We start from the raw sequence: 13,718 nt of genomic DNA on the forward strand, positions 1-13,718 counted from the left end.
CCTTTCTGACCTCCCAGATGATGATTTTGTACCTTTCACTTTCGGAGAGTCAATTATCGGCATCCCTATTGAGAGATCTCTCTCTCTCTCTCTCTCTCTCTCACCTGTGGACTTTCCTCCCCTTGGACCTCGTGTGTATGGCAAGAGGTCAGCTCCGTTGGAGGGTTCTTTTTTCGCTACCAGGTTGAGTAAGGTATTTTGACCCGCTTCCTCCCGTCGATGAGGATAGCCAGTTAGCCAGTTGGAATATACAGGGATTGGGCGGCATCCTCATCGCGATCATAGAATACTGATAGGAATCAGCTCCATATTGATAGGAATCAGCTCCATCCAGGTGTGTCAGGTGGTTCCTTAGACATTCTTTTTCTTCAGGAACACAAACTGGATGCCAAAGATTGCTCCAAGTCAGGTAGGTTGTTTTTTAGGACGGACTTTTTGGCTTCCTATCTTAGGAACCAGAGGAGGTACATGCATATCAGTTTCAGATTCTATCCTCCCTCCGGTCATTGGACACAGTACCATCACTCTCTCCAGGGCCCAGTGGATTTTACTTTTGATTGACGGATGTAAGGTTAGTTTTCTCAACCTCTATGCTCTGAACAACAGAGGGGACTGTGTTCTTTTTTGGAAAGAGTTCTCGTGGGTTGACATTACAGATTTGTGGATTATTAGAGGTGACTTCAATATGGTTGAGGCACCATCCGATAAGCAAGGGGGTAGAGAAGGTGGTATTCATTCCCTCGAGAGAGCAATTGGGGATGTCTTCTTGTTCAGGTTCAATGACAGAGATGTTTGGTCAGATGATGCATTTCATATTCAGTCTCAGTCGCTTTTGTTTTCGTGGTCGAATCGTAGGGTGCAGATGCCTATCCATGCTCGAATTTACAGATCCATGATACTCAGACAGGTTTTGTGCATGGCAAGAGCATATTTGATAATATCTTTTCCTTTTGGGAAGCCACAGAGTGGGCTATGCAAAGCAGGTAGAGGTTGGCAGTTCTACTCTTGGACTTTGAGAAAGCCTATGACAGAGTAGATTGGGGTTTTCTTGAGGGCACTCTTCTACGATTTGGATTTTCAGATGCATGGATTAGAGGGACGGCCTTTCTTTACAGATTAGCCCAGAGCCAGGTTTTGATCGGAGGGGTAAGAGGTAGCAGGTTTTAGATTTTTAGGTCAGTTCGTCAGGGATGTCCTTTAGCCTCCTTCCTCTTTCTTTTTGTGGCAAAAGCTATGAGTATCTTCCTTAGATCTCAGGCTGATCTTTATGGGTTGAGATTGTCCCTGAGACAGGAGCAGGAGCTTCTCGACTATGAGTTGGCTAATGACACTGCTATTTTTATTGAGGCCTCTTCGCAGTCACTTGATTCTTTTTGGACAGCCTTGGATATCTTTTACTCAGCTGCAGGGGCACACATTAACTGGCATAAATCCTTTGGCTTTTCTTGGATTCAGAGGGGTGTTCCTATCAGATATTTGGGATGCCTGGTAGGATTGGGCATCTCTCCAGCACAGCAGTTTGTCCCAGTATTGGAGAGTATAAGGAAAAAGCTAATTTTTTGGAGCTCAGCCAAACTCGACCTTGCATCTAGAGTTGTGATAGTGAACGAGGTTCTTTTGGCCACTGCCTGGTTTGTGTGTTCTTGTTGGTGCTGGTCTAGGGGTTGCATCACTCTGCTTATTAGACCAGTCAGGAATTTTTTATGAAGTGGACTTGATGGCACGATAGAGGTTGCAGCGAGGGTGGCCTGGAAGACCATTATTCTTCCTACATGTGAAGGGGGCCTTAATATCATTGACTCGGACTTGCAGTGTAGGGCATTGCTTTGTAAAGTGGTGGTGAGGGGACTCATGCCTGGGCAGGAATCTTGGAAGGATTTCTTTTTTGAACGCATTCAGGGTTGCACATCTATCTCGGGAGATGATTGGATGGACAATCCTCGTTGGATTTTTACTTCCATCCCTCTCAAATCTCCTGCCTCTCCTCTCATTACTGCCATCCTGAAAGCTTGGGGGAGCTTCAGGAACACTCTTCGAAGGGTTCCATCCTCTATCCTTGAAGAGATTGATAGGCAGCCGATTATTTGGAACGATAGTATACTTGATGAGCATGGCAGACCACCGAGCACTTTCCATTACATGCAGTGGTCTAAATGGGAGAGAGGCTCCGTCTACACAGTAGGCACTTGAAAGGCATTTATCAAGCTATCTGAGGATCAGAGACTACAGTCAGTGAGTCACCTCAGAGGGATAGCACGCAGGGTTCAGCAGTAGATGTAGCCATCTCAGTGGAATGGACAGTTGAGATGCCTATTACTTCCAATACTTGGATGGGAGTTTTTTTTAGGATAGCAGTTCCTCTATAGATGATCGCTCTTCGAGGTCTCGAGGAAGATGCACTGGTCTTTGACGTTGGGGATGGAGGTATACTCTCTAGATCCACGGATGATATTCTTCTAGAGGTTGCCTTCTAGCTTGTCAGGATTGTTGATTTTGTGGACTTTGACGTTGGGGATGGAGGTATACTCTCTAGATCCACGGATGATATTCTTCTAGAGGTTGCCTTCTAGCTTGTCAGGATTGTTGGTTTTGTGGACCATGGAGCAGGCTTGCAGTGGTATATAGACCCTGACCCTCTGCTCTTGGCCCTGGGATCCTGGAGATTGTGATTATATGGAGGTGCACCTATCAGGTGCTTGCAGTGGGACCCAGGAGAGTGGGAGTGGATAGATCATGGGCATCGAGAGAGGGGGATTCCCTTAGTTTCACGGTTGATAATGTCAGGAGATTTTCGTTGAGCAGTACGGGTTGGGTTTCCTCCAGAGCCCTCCATTGGGACAGCTTCTTCATCACCGCAGATTTACGTAGGAATTTTTGGAGGAGGCTCTGAAAATTCCTCAGAAATAGAAAGATCACTCTTTTCTTTTAGCTTTCTATTCATGGAGGGATTGCAGTGAACCCGTGGAGATCACGATTTGGGACTGATCCCACTTGCCCTAGTTGTCATTTTGCAGAGGAGTTAGTGTGACATTGTCTTTGAGACTGCAGTCAGGCGAGGATTGTTTGGAAAGGGGTTGCTCGGATACTCAGCATTTTTCATACTTCCCCTTTCTTCATGACTTGGGGCTCAGTCGCATGGTTATTACTTATTGGGCCCTAGGTGTTTTATGAGAGTGAGCCTTCTTCTTGCGCACTCTCAGTCCACCGATAGGTGAAAGAGCCCTGCTCTCTTCAGGATTCACCACTTACTCCCTTCAGAGCTTCTTATGCTTCAGTGGACACCTCTTGGGAGATTTTGGCTAGCATTTCCTCTTGGCACATTTGGAGAGCCAGATGTACAGAGGTCTTGGATGGCACCTAGATACACCCATCACAGGTGTTCACGGGTATTTGGACTAACACGGTTCACACTTTGATAGCCATTTGGGCTAGCATGCAGGACCCTTCACGGGTAGTCTCTTCTAGGAGGACTATATTTCTTCGAGTTTGGAGGGGTTCTCCCTTTTTCTCAGAGGTTTCTATCGGGTTGAGATGGCACTATCAGCCCCAATCCTTTCTTTTTGGCTCTTGAGCTTTTCATGCATTGCATGGTGTATCCCGTATGGAGCTTGCTCTAACGGTTTTCTTTAATACTTAATAGAAGTCTCTTTTTGCAAAAAAATAAAATAAAATCATGGCCTTTTTGCAATCGCAAAGGCAATGTTGAACTGACTCCAAAACAAAAATGCAGCGAGGACGAGTAGGGTCGGCTCCGAGCCTCTGGATGTCCATAGGTTCACCGCAATCTCGCCATGAATAGAAAGCCCAAAGAATAGAGTGATTTTTTAGTTCCTGCGGAATTTTCAAAGTCTCCTTCCAACCTTCTTCTATATGTCAATTGAAATCTCATAACACTCCCAATGGAACCTCTGTAGCTCAACTGGAATCTCTTGGCATTACTAACAGTGTAACGAAAGAATGCCCTTCATCAATCCATTTCCATTTCCCGAGATCCCATTGCAAGTACTTTATGGGAACACACCCGTAAAGCCACAATCTCCATGCTCCCAGGGTAACAAGACGTGGGGGAGGGTCTCTAAGTACCACTCGGAGTCTAAGCCATGCTCTTGCAATCCAAGAATCCCGTCCGGCTGAAATGTGGCATTCTCTTCTATATCACAGACAACGATAACTTGTAGAAGAATGTCTGCTCTCGTGAAAGTGCCCATCCAAGTGAACACAAAATAGGCATATCATATGTTTCCATCCAATCCATTGGAATGTTTGCATCCATCTGCTGAATGTTGCCTATACTTCCTTTGAGATGGCTTACTGATAGAGCCTTACAGTTCTCTGGAAGCTTTTTGAAAGCTTTTCAGGACCCCACTGTGGAGGTAGGATCCCTCTCTAACTTGGACCACTGGATATAGTGAGAGGTAGGGAAGGGGAGCTCCTCCAAGAGAAGAGAGGGTAACTTCTCTTTTCGGCTACCCTCTACCTCATGGAGAAGTAAGGAGGAAGGAAGGCTCTGATACCATATGAAGAGACATGGTAGCTAGCTAGGAACGGAATGGAAATATGGAAAGCATAAGGAAAGGCAAAATGGAAAGGAAGGAAAGTACAAGTGCAAGGCAATAACCAAAATACTCACAATGTATTGTAGCTTGATGTTGACTGATATATTAGATAATAGATAAGTACAATAATATATAGTGTGCCACTAGACTCTAGAAAGTCACAATGTCTATTTGATATCTCCCAATATGACGCGTGGCATGTCTAGGAATCACTAGACTATAAAATCGCTAGTACACATTTTTTACTCACTTTGGCTTCATATTCCAACAGAGACTTCCCTATTGGGGAGCATCAATGTTTCCCAAGACACTCTGGCTATGACATCCATTGTGTCATCAATTCCACTCCATAAAAAAGTCTTACAGGTCTCTTGAATTGAGTGATACACTCACTAGAACGGCACCAACAATAACATATAAACCAAGCCGTGGACAAAAAAACTTGATTGACCACCACAACCTTGGATGCAAGATCAAGCTTGGCCAAACCTCGAAAAGAGGAGTTTTCTACTTGTATGAGACTTGGTTTTAGGATCTTGAAAAGGTGAGTGAAACCACTTAGCTTGAGTCTTGCTAGTGCAGCATATCTCGTGCTCAAGCGGGCTTGCGTAGTTGGATGCATCGTGAAGATCGTACTTGAAACGAGAACTGAGGTATGTATAGGATGCAACAATCTCCATCGGGCCCCATTAAAGGTAAATTACTCTCTTTGCGTGGCCACTCGGGATGTGTTGAAGATCATGACCTTGGTTTTACAGAGGTTGACCTTCAAATCATGTGTCTTGCAGAAAGGTTGGAGTCCATTCAAACGCCACTGGAGACCCTTAACTAAGGAGGAGATAGGGCCACGCCATCTTCGTATAGTAGAATTGGGATTAAGGAGCTAGCTAGGGGAAACCTACATGTCCTCGAATCGTGATGAAGGACTCCATCTCGTCGATTTATAGGCCAAGCTTGTTTGAGCCCAATCATGCTTATGAGCTCCTTTGTCCACCCAGTGAGCCAACCTTGTTTGACCCCAATCGTGCTCATGATCTCCTCTGCCCACCCTAGACGAAGAGGGGTAAAAGAAAATGGCGGGCAAGAGGATGAGGGTGGAGGTGGGAGGAAGTCTGTAAGCAGGTCGTGAGTATGGAGTTTCTCGATTGCTCAACCATCCGGAGCAAGGCCATCCATTAATTCTCCACAAATTCTTATGCATTTAGTGCCCAAGGTGATTAATGCTTTTATTTGGTTCTTGTAAGTGCAAATCATTGTCACATGGTGTCTCAATTGCTCCACTTGCATGGAGATTAAGATCTAAGCACTTAGATTGTCCTCAAGTCACTTGACTGGTCACATCCAATCCATATGAATAGACCAACGTCCAACAATGTTCAATATTAAAGAGCAAATTGCCATTATTTTCTTATTTCCTCTTCACTTAAACAATATATAATTGAAGAGACCTTTTTCTTGCTCATATGTTTCCAACCCATAGCTACCAAGGAACGGCATTCCGACATCCGGAATGTTTGTGGAACGCTGTTCTAGGTAGCAGGCTGGAACTAGAACGTCAAAAAAAAGTTTTTTTTAATTATAAATAAAGCTCAAATAGGTATTTTAGAGCTTGCATATAAAGTTTAAAGCTGTAAAATGTTAGTTTCTTTCATTTTCTAACATAGTTTCATGCCATATGATGACGTGTTGTGTATGATGTGGTGCTCTGGTTTCCGTTCCCCCTTCTTGAAACGTTCCCGTTCCGGCACTAGAATTTCCGGAACGTTCCCATTCCCTGGTAACTATGTGAATCCAACCAAAGCATGGCAAATGCAAAGCTCACCTTCTTCAATGTAGGCTTGCTGTGATAGCAGACTCGGATACAAACCAATGTAACCAGCCTGAGTTGACTGTGTGAGTGAGAATACACCAGAATACATTGACAAGTAGAGACAAGCATAAGGTGCATACTCAATTATAGTTCGATACTGGACATTAGACACACACTCAATCATAATTCGAAATTGGACCACGTCATGCTGGAGCTATATGAGGATCATGCTTAAAAGGCCTTTTGGTTTGCGGAGAATTTGTATCCTTTCTCATTCGATGAGCAACTATTGTACATAATGAGAGACCTCTAGCCACATAAATCTATTAAACACCCTAAATGCATACAAATTTGACAAGACCTGAACCTCATACATGTTAACGCTTTTTTCAGGTAAATGACATTGATGAACTCGGATCTAGTGCAATACTTGACATTGTCCATTTCTAGGCTATTATTTTTCTGATTAGCATTTGGCTTAAAAACCCTGGAAGCCACACTGCAAAAACCTTGGATTGTAACAGTTTTACCCTACTGAAATTGGCACTTATAGCAGGTACTTGAAGAGTCTATAGGCCCGATCCAAGCTAAAGAACAACGATCGAAGGAGGCTAACTGGATTTATGACCGAGCATTTGGACGCCTAGTTGTAGGACTGAGGGAGACTTTCAGATCTATTGCTGACATGGTTAAGTCTGATATAGTTTTGGAAATTGAGTTCCTTTTGACACAGCTTCATGATAACAAGCTTGAGGTGGGCACTCTTTTTTTTTTAAATCTATAAAATGGTCATGAATTTATTTTCTAGATTGATCATTAAATAACCATTTTGTTTCCTATACTCTTTTCCTGATGTAGATCCCTTTCATTGCAATGTATCGGAAAGAAGGTTGCACTCGACTCTTATATAAGCAAGATAACCCCACAAGCCTTTTTTGCAAAGAAGGGATTGATGGATTGAACCAATACGAGGTCTGCATTTCAATTCTGTCTTGTTATGGTGGGCCTGAGCGAGAGATGTAATGCTAGTTGCACATTGTATTTATAAATGAAATTATGTACTGGTGAGAAACATCAAAAGATCTTCAACCTCCACGTATGTGCCTTCTATCAGACTTTCCCTGTCCTGAACTCACCGAAATCACTTGTCCTGAACTCACTGTAATCAAAATTTAGTTATATCTTCAAAAATGATATTTTCTGTTATACTCTCTCTCTCTCTCTCTCTCTCTCTCTCTCTCTCTCTCTCTCTGTGTCTGTCTCTTTTTATTCCCTCTGGAAGGATGTTAAAAACTCACACTTTTGTGTATCTTCTTGTGATGGGTATCCGAAAGGCATTGTGGCAGGTTTTTTTCTGGGATAGAAGATGGCACTTGTTACAGCGCCGTAAAGCTGCACTTCAAGAAGCATATCATAAGCGTGTGAAGATACAAAGTCATAAAGAGTCGAACACAGGTGTTATGCTGGATAGAGTGGTGAGAGCCCTGGAGGAGGCAGAGTCTGAACAGGATGTTGAGGATGCAGATGCCCTTTTTAACCTGTACTGTCCTCCTGAAGCGGTCAAGGTGTTTGAAGGTCAATACAAGAGACCCAAACGGCAATCTTACTACAGTATCTGCTGCAATTCTGGGTTGGGAAACTTTGCAAGTCAATTTGGCATTACGCCAAAACAGTTTGGTGAAAATCTTCGATCTATACACAAGGTTCCTACCATTTATACTTTCTACTACTTTCCATTGCATGGTTTTGTAATCCTATCTGATGTTGGATGAAATTTCTACCAGGTACATGAAGTTTTTGATCCTCCTGCTGCTCCTGAAGACATTGCTATAAGATACTGCACTCAGCAATGGAGTGATCCTCACAATGCACTTAAGGGAGCAAGGCATGTGGTATGTGGCACGTTTGGTGACACAGCTATTTATTTCTTGCTACAGGAATGGTTATTAATATTTTTTCTACTTGGTTTTGAAAGAGATTGTTAATTAGTGTAGTCCATGTGTGTGTGTGTTTCTTGTTTGTAGGCTGCCAGTGAAATAAGCTCTGAACCTGCCATAAGAGAACATGTCCGAAAATTTTTCTGGGAAAAAGCAGTAATAAATACAAAACCGACTGAAAAGGGCAAGATCACAATTGACAAGTCCCACCATTTCTTGTCTGTGAAATCCGTACAAGCAAAACCTGTAAGTAAGCTTCATGATGGGGAGTGGATTCTCATACAAAAGGCAGAAGAGGAGGAGCTCCTAGAGGTGACTGTTGGATTAATTCAGGAGGTCATAGATGGGTCACTCATGCCTAAATTTCAGGAACAGTATTTAAGCATTGGATCAAGTAGAGTAGCAGAGCTTTGGAACGATCAGCGTAAACAAGTATTAAAAGATGCTGTATTGAAGATGCTTTTACCTTCAATAGAAAAGGAAACACGGATGCTGCTCATTGCAAAAGCAAAAGCTTGGGTTCAATGGGAATATGCTGCTGAGTTGTGGAAGAAAGTTTCTATTGCTCCGTATCCCCATCCAAAATTGGAAAAAGATGGGAAAACTGTGGATGATCCAGCTCCAAGGGTACTGGCATGCTGTTGGGGTCGTCGAAACTCTCCAACGACTTTTGTAATGCTAGATACATGTGGAGAAATAATTGGTACTTTGCAGACAGGGTATTTGGACCTCCGTATTGGAAGCTCTGAAGATGTTCAAAGGAAAACAAATGACCAGCTGAGGCTTCAAGAGTTTATAGTGCAACATCAGCCTCATGTGGTAGTTTTGGGGGCAACAAATCTGGCATGTCGTCATCTTAAAGACATAATTTTTGAGGTTTGTATTAGTCCATGCCATGAATGAGAGGATATAATTTTTTCTATATTGAATAACATCTGTCATGTACTCTCTGGTACAGAGATGGCTGTGGGGAAGTGATTTTCTTATGATGTTTCGAATTGAATTGTAGAATGTTTCCAAGGTTCTAGAAGATCATCCTTACAGTTTGGTGGAGGGATTGGATGCGATCACTGTGGTATATGGAGACGAATCCTTGCCATTGTTGTATGAAAAGGCGCAGGTGTCCATGGAGCAGTTACCTGGGAAGCCAAGTATAAGTTGGAGCTTTTGTTATTTGTATCTGAGATTGGGATTAAGATTTAGTGAGAGTATGCTCATTTAATGTGATGATTGTTTGCAGGTGTAGTTCGACGTGCTGTTGCTCTGGGTCGTTACATTCAAAATCCACTTGCCATGGTAGCTTCATTATGCAGCTCTCGCAGAGAAATCGTGGCATTAAATCTACATTCCATGCAGAGTTTTCTTACTGCAGATGAGGTGTATGATGCAGTAGAACAGGTAATGATCACAGTGACCAATCAGGTTGGAGTCGATGTAAACCTTGCTGCTGCACATGAATGGCTTTTTTCTCCCTTGCAATTTGTCTCTGGCCTTGGTCCTCGGAAGGCTTCTATGATCCAGCAGATTATTCAGGGGGCTGGAGGGATGTTAAGCAGAAACGAGATGCTGAGGCCCCCTTTTTCCGTAAAGAAAAATGTATTTACCAATTGTTGCGGGTTCATCCGTGTTCGTGGAGTTGGGTATGTTGTCTCTGGAAATAAGGAAATGAATCCTCTGGACAACACACGGATCCATCCAGAATCTTATGAGCTTGCAAAAAAACTTGCAGTTTCAGTCTACTGTGCAGATAATGTTGAAGTAGACGATGAGCTCATTGGAAAGGCTATCCAGCATATTAGAAAGAGTCCAGAATCACTCATGAATTTAAATTTTGAGGCTTTTTCAGTAGAGGGGTTGACAGGAAAAGTTAAGCTTGAGACATTGAATGACATAAGAAAGGAGCTACTTGATGGATTCCGAGAATGGCGTGCTCAGTATGTACAACCCACACAGGATGACGAATTTACTTGGCTTACTGGGGAAGATGAGGACAGCTTAGCAAAGGGGAGGATTGTCAATGTGACTGCTCGTAAGGTTTATCACAATAGAGTCATGTGTGTCCTTGAGTCAGGGATCTGGGGGATGTTACAAAAGGATCAGTTTACAGATGAAGCTTCTATTGACCTTTCAAAAGTAGTCTTTGAAGGGAGCATTTTGGCATGTCGTGTAGCAAGTATATTAAAAGAGAAATTTTTGGTGGAGTTAACTTGTAGGGAAAATTATGATGAGTTTGGAAGAGGAAGTCAACAATTTGAAGGCACAAGAGGGTGTGCAAATTTTAGGGGAAGATGGCAGGAAGCCAATGGTTCAGGGATGAGAGGTAGGGGTGGACGATATGGGTCCAAAGAAAGGGATGATGGATCTGATAGAAGAGATCAAGGATTTGAAGGCCCCCAAGGGGGTGAAGATTTTGGGGGGAAATGTCAAGAACCCAGTGGTTGGGGGGTAAGAGGCAGGGGTGATGGATTCAGAAGGGAAGGTCAAAGCTTTGAACACCAAGGAGGGCATGACAATTTTGGAGAGAGATGGCAGGACGTCAGTGATTCAGGGGTAAGAGGCAGGGGTGAAGAAAATGGGGCAGATGATGATAGAGGAAGAGATGCTGATGATGGTTGGGTAAGTAGTCAAAACGATGCGATTGATACCTGCTGGGGTTCACAAGAAGGTGATGTCAGAGGAAGAGCTGCTGACCTTGATGTTAATAAAAATAGCAGCAACGCTGGAGGTGATCCTCACTGGGGTGCATCAAAAGGAGACCGTCACATTGAGGGAGGATGGGGCGAAGAACATGACCCCTCCATGGCCAGTGGCTGGGTTGGAAGTGATGGTCTGCTTGGCAGGGGTGGACAATATCCGTCCAAAGGAAGGGATGATGGATCTGGTAGAAGAGATCAAGGATTTGAAGGTGCACGAGGGTGTGGAAATATTGGGGGGAAATGGCAAGAACGCAGTGGTGGGGGTGTAAGTGGCAGGGGTGATGGATTCAGAAGGGGAGGTCAAAGCTTTCAGGGAGGGCGTGACAATTTTGGAAAGAGATGGCAGGACACCAGTGATTTAGGGGTAAGAGGCAGGGGTGGAGAAAATGGGGCAGATGATACAGTAAGAGATGCTGATGATGGTTGGGTAAATAGTCAAAATGATGCCATCGATACCTGCTGGGGTTCACACGAAAGAGATGTCAGAGGAAAAGCTGCTGACTCTGATGTTATTAAAAACAGCAGCAACGCAGGAGGTGATCCTGACTGGAGTGCATCAAAAGGAGACTGTCCTGTTGATGGAGGATGGGGGGAAGAGTATGACCCCTCCACAGCGAGTGGCTCGGTTAGAAGTGATGGTCTGCTTGGCAGGGGTGGACGATATCCGTCCAAAGGAAGGGATGATGGATCTGGTAGAAGAGATCAAGGATTTGAAGGCGGACAAGGGTATAAAGATTTTGGGGGGAAATGGCAAGAACCCAGTGGTTGGGGGGTAGGAGGCAGGGATGATAGATTCAGAAGGGGAGGTCAAAGATTTCATGGAGGGCGTGACAATTTCGGAAAGAGATGGCAGGACGCCAGTGATTCAGGGGTAACAGCCAGGGGTGGAGAAAATGGGGCAGATGATGATACAGTAAGAGATGCCGATGATGGTTGGGTAAATAGTCAAAGTGATGCCATTGATACCGGCTGGGGTTCACACAAAAGTGATGTCAGAGGAAGAGCTGCTGACCTTGATGTTATTAAAAACAGCAGCAACGCAGGAGGTGATCCTGACTGGAGTGCATCAAAAGGAGACTGTAATGTTGAGGGAGGATGGGGGGAAGAGCATGACCCCTCCACAGCGAGTGGCTGTGTTAAAAGTGATGGTCTGCTTGGAAGGGGTGGACGATATTGGTCCAAAGGAAGGGATGATGGATCTGGTAGAAGAGATCAAGGATTTGAAGGCAAACAAGGGTATAAAGATTTTGCGGGGAAATGGCAAGAACCCAGTGGTTGGGGGATAGGAGGCAGGGTTGATGGATTGAGAAGGGGAGGTCAAAGCTGTGAAGGCCAAGGTGGGCGTGACAATTTTGTAGAGAGATGGCAGGATGCCAGTGATTCAGGGGTAAGAGGCACAGGTGGAGAAATAAAATTGTTGAAGGCACCAACCAACAAGAGGATTAATTACACATAATTGATAATGTGAAATCCTCAATACGAGAAAGAAGACGGACTATGTACTCAAGAAAATAGAATCTTTCACATGCATAGAGTAATAAAATTGTTCAAGGCACCGATGAACAAGAGGATGACTAATTATCTCCTAATTATAGAGCTTGTTCATCTCTTTGAGATATTTTTACAAAAGGTTACTCTTTGTGTATTCTTCTTTCTTCGACTCACTTGAGAATTACCACGATACCTAAATATGAGCATCTCAACTTCCCTCTATTAAAGGAGTGGAAGATGTAAGGGCTGCATGGATGTCAAGACTTTAGCCAACAATTCAGGTCCAAACCAAACAAGCAAGGAATGTGACAATGCCAAGAAGTAAGGGATGCAAGGTCCAGCACTTCGGGTCCAAACCAAATAAGTATGTGTTGTTGATGATTGTGTTTTCTTTAAGGAATGATTGTAGTCGAGAACTAAACGTGCAAAGAGAATGAATGATTTATAAAAAAAAGGATGCCTTGGTCGAACATTTCTCAAATTGAGAGACCATGATGCAAAGCAAATGGATGATTTATAAAAAAAGGATATGCCTTGGTGTGATATTTTCATGACGGAAAGCAAATCGATGATTTATTCAAAAAGGATATGCCTTCGTCTAATATTTTTCATTCATTCACTTTATCAACAAGTTAATGACAAAAGCTTCTATATACACTTTGATGAAAGTGTCCACTTTTGAATCCGATGAAATTAACATTATAATTCTTAAAATTTTGCCCAACGCTCATATAGAGAAAATTTTAAGGAAGGTATGGAGAGCATATTTTAATCACAAAACTTGTTATGCTAATGATGTGCATGAAGGGCTATTGATGAGATGTGTGCCAATGAATGAATAATGTACCTATTGGAAGGATGCTCCAACCAAATAGCCTCAACCTAAATTCATCACCTTGAAGTGCATATGTACGAGGAGTAGCTAACATGGAAATGATGGGGACATCGATTTTGCAATCGCTTCTAAATGCTACCTAGAATTTTTTTGCTTGAGCAACAAGAAGACTCAAGTTGTATAGATGGTTCTATGGCTAATAGAAATTCATAGATACTTGAGTACCATTTGATATTGCGAGGTTGCAATGTTGACTTCAAGCACTCTAAGAATCCACAAAGACATGCTTGGCAACAAATTGGTGGTAATGTCGGCTCAATTCAGAGGATGAGCATATGGTAAATGATCTGCCCTAGAAGATCTATTGGAAGGTCTAAGACAAGGTCACACTTT

At 43.3% G+C, this 13,718-nt stretch overlaps 1 protein-coding gene across 1 annotated transcript in view; it reads left to right on the forward strand.

The window, feature by feature from the left end:
- LOC147895188 (transcription elongation factor SPT6-like) overlaps positions 1 to 12,455 on the forward strand; it is a 29,013-nt gene extending 16,558 nt beyond the window's left edge. The window contains exons 7-13 of the mRNA XM_087383424.1: positions 6,923 to 7,120; positions 7,225 to 7,338; positions 7,701 to 8,069; positions 8,151 to 8,258; positions 8,391 to 9,179; positions 9,313 to 9,454; positions 9,544 to 12,455. Coding sequence (XP_087239550.1) covers positions 6,923 to 7,120; positions 7,225 to 7,338; positions 7,701 to 8,069; positions 8,151 to 8,258; positions 8,391 to 9,179; positions 9,313 to 9,454; positions 9,544 to 12,455 — 4,632 coding nt within the window. The remainder of the gene's footprint in view (positions 1 to 6,922; positions 7,121 to 7,224; positions 7,339 to 7,700; positions 8,070 to 8,150; positions 8,259 to 8,390; positions 9,180 to 9,312; positions 9,455 to 9,543) is intronic.
- The last annotated feature ends 1,263 nt before the right edge of the window (positions 12,456 to 13,718 follow it).

The sequence above is a fragment of the Dipteris shenzhenensis genome, chromosome 13 (assembly GCF_047967505.1).
Source record: "Dipteris shenzhenensis isolate YYH24624 ecotype China chromosome 13, Dip_SZ_1.0, whole genome shotgun sequence".
Classification (NCBI taxonomy): domain Eukaryota; kingdom Viridiplantae; phylum Streptophyta; class Polypodiopsida; order Gleicheniales; family Dipteridaceae; genus Dipteris; species Dipteris shenzhenensis.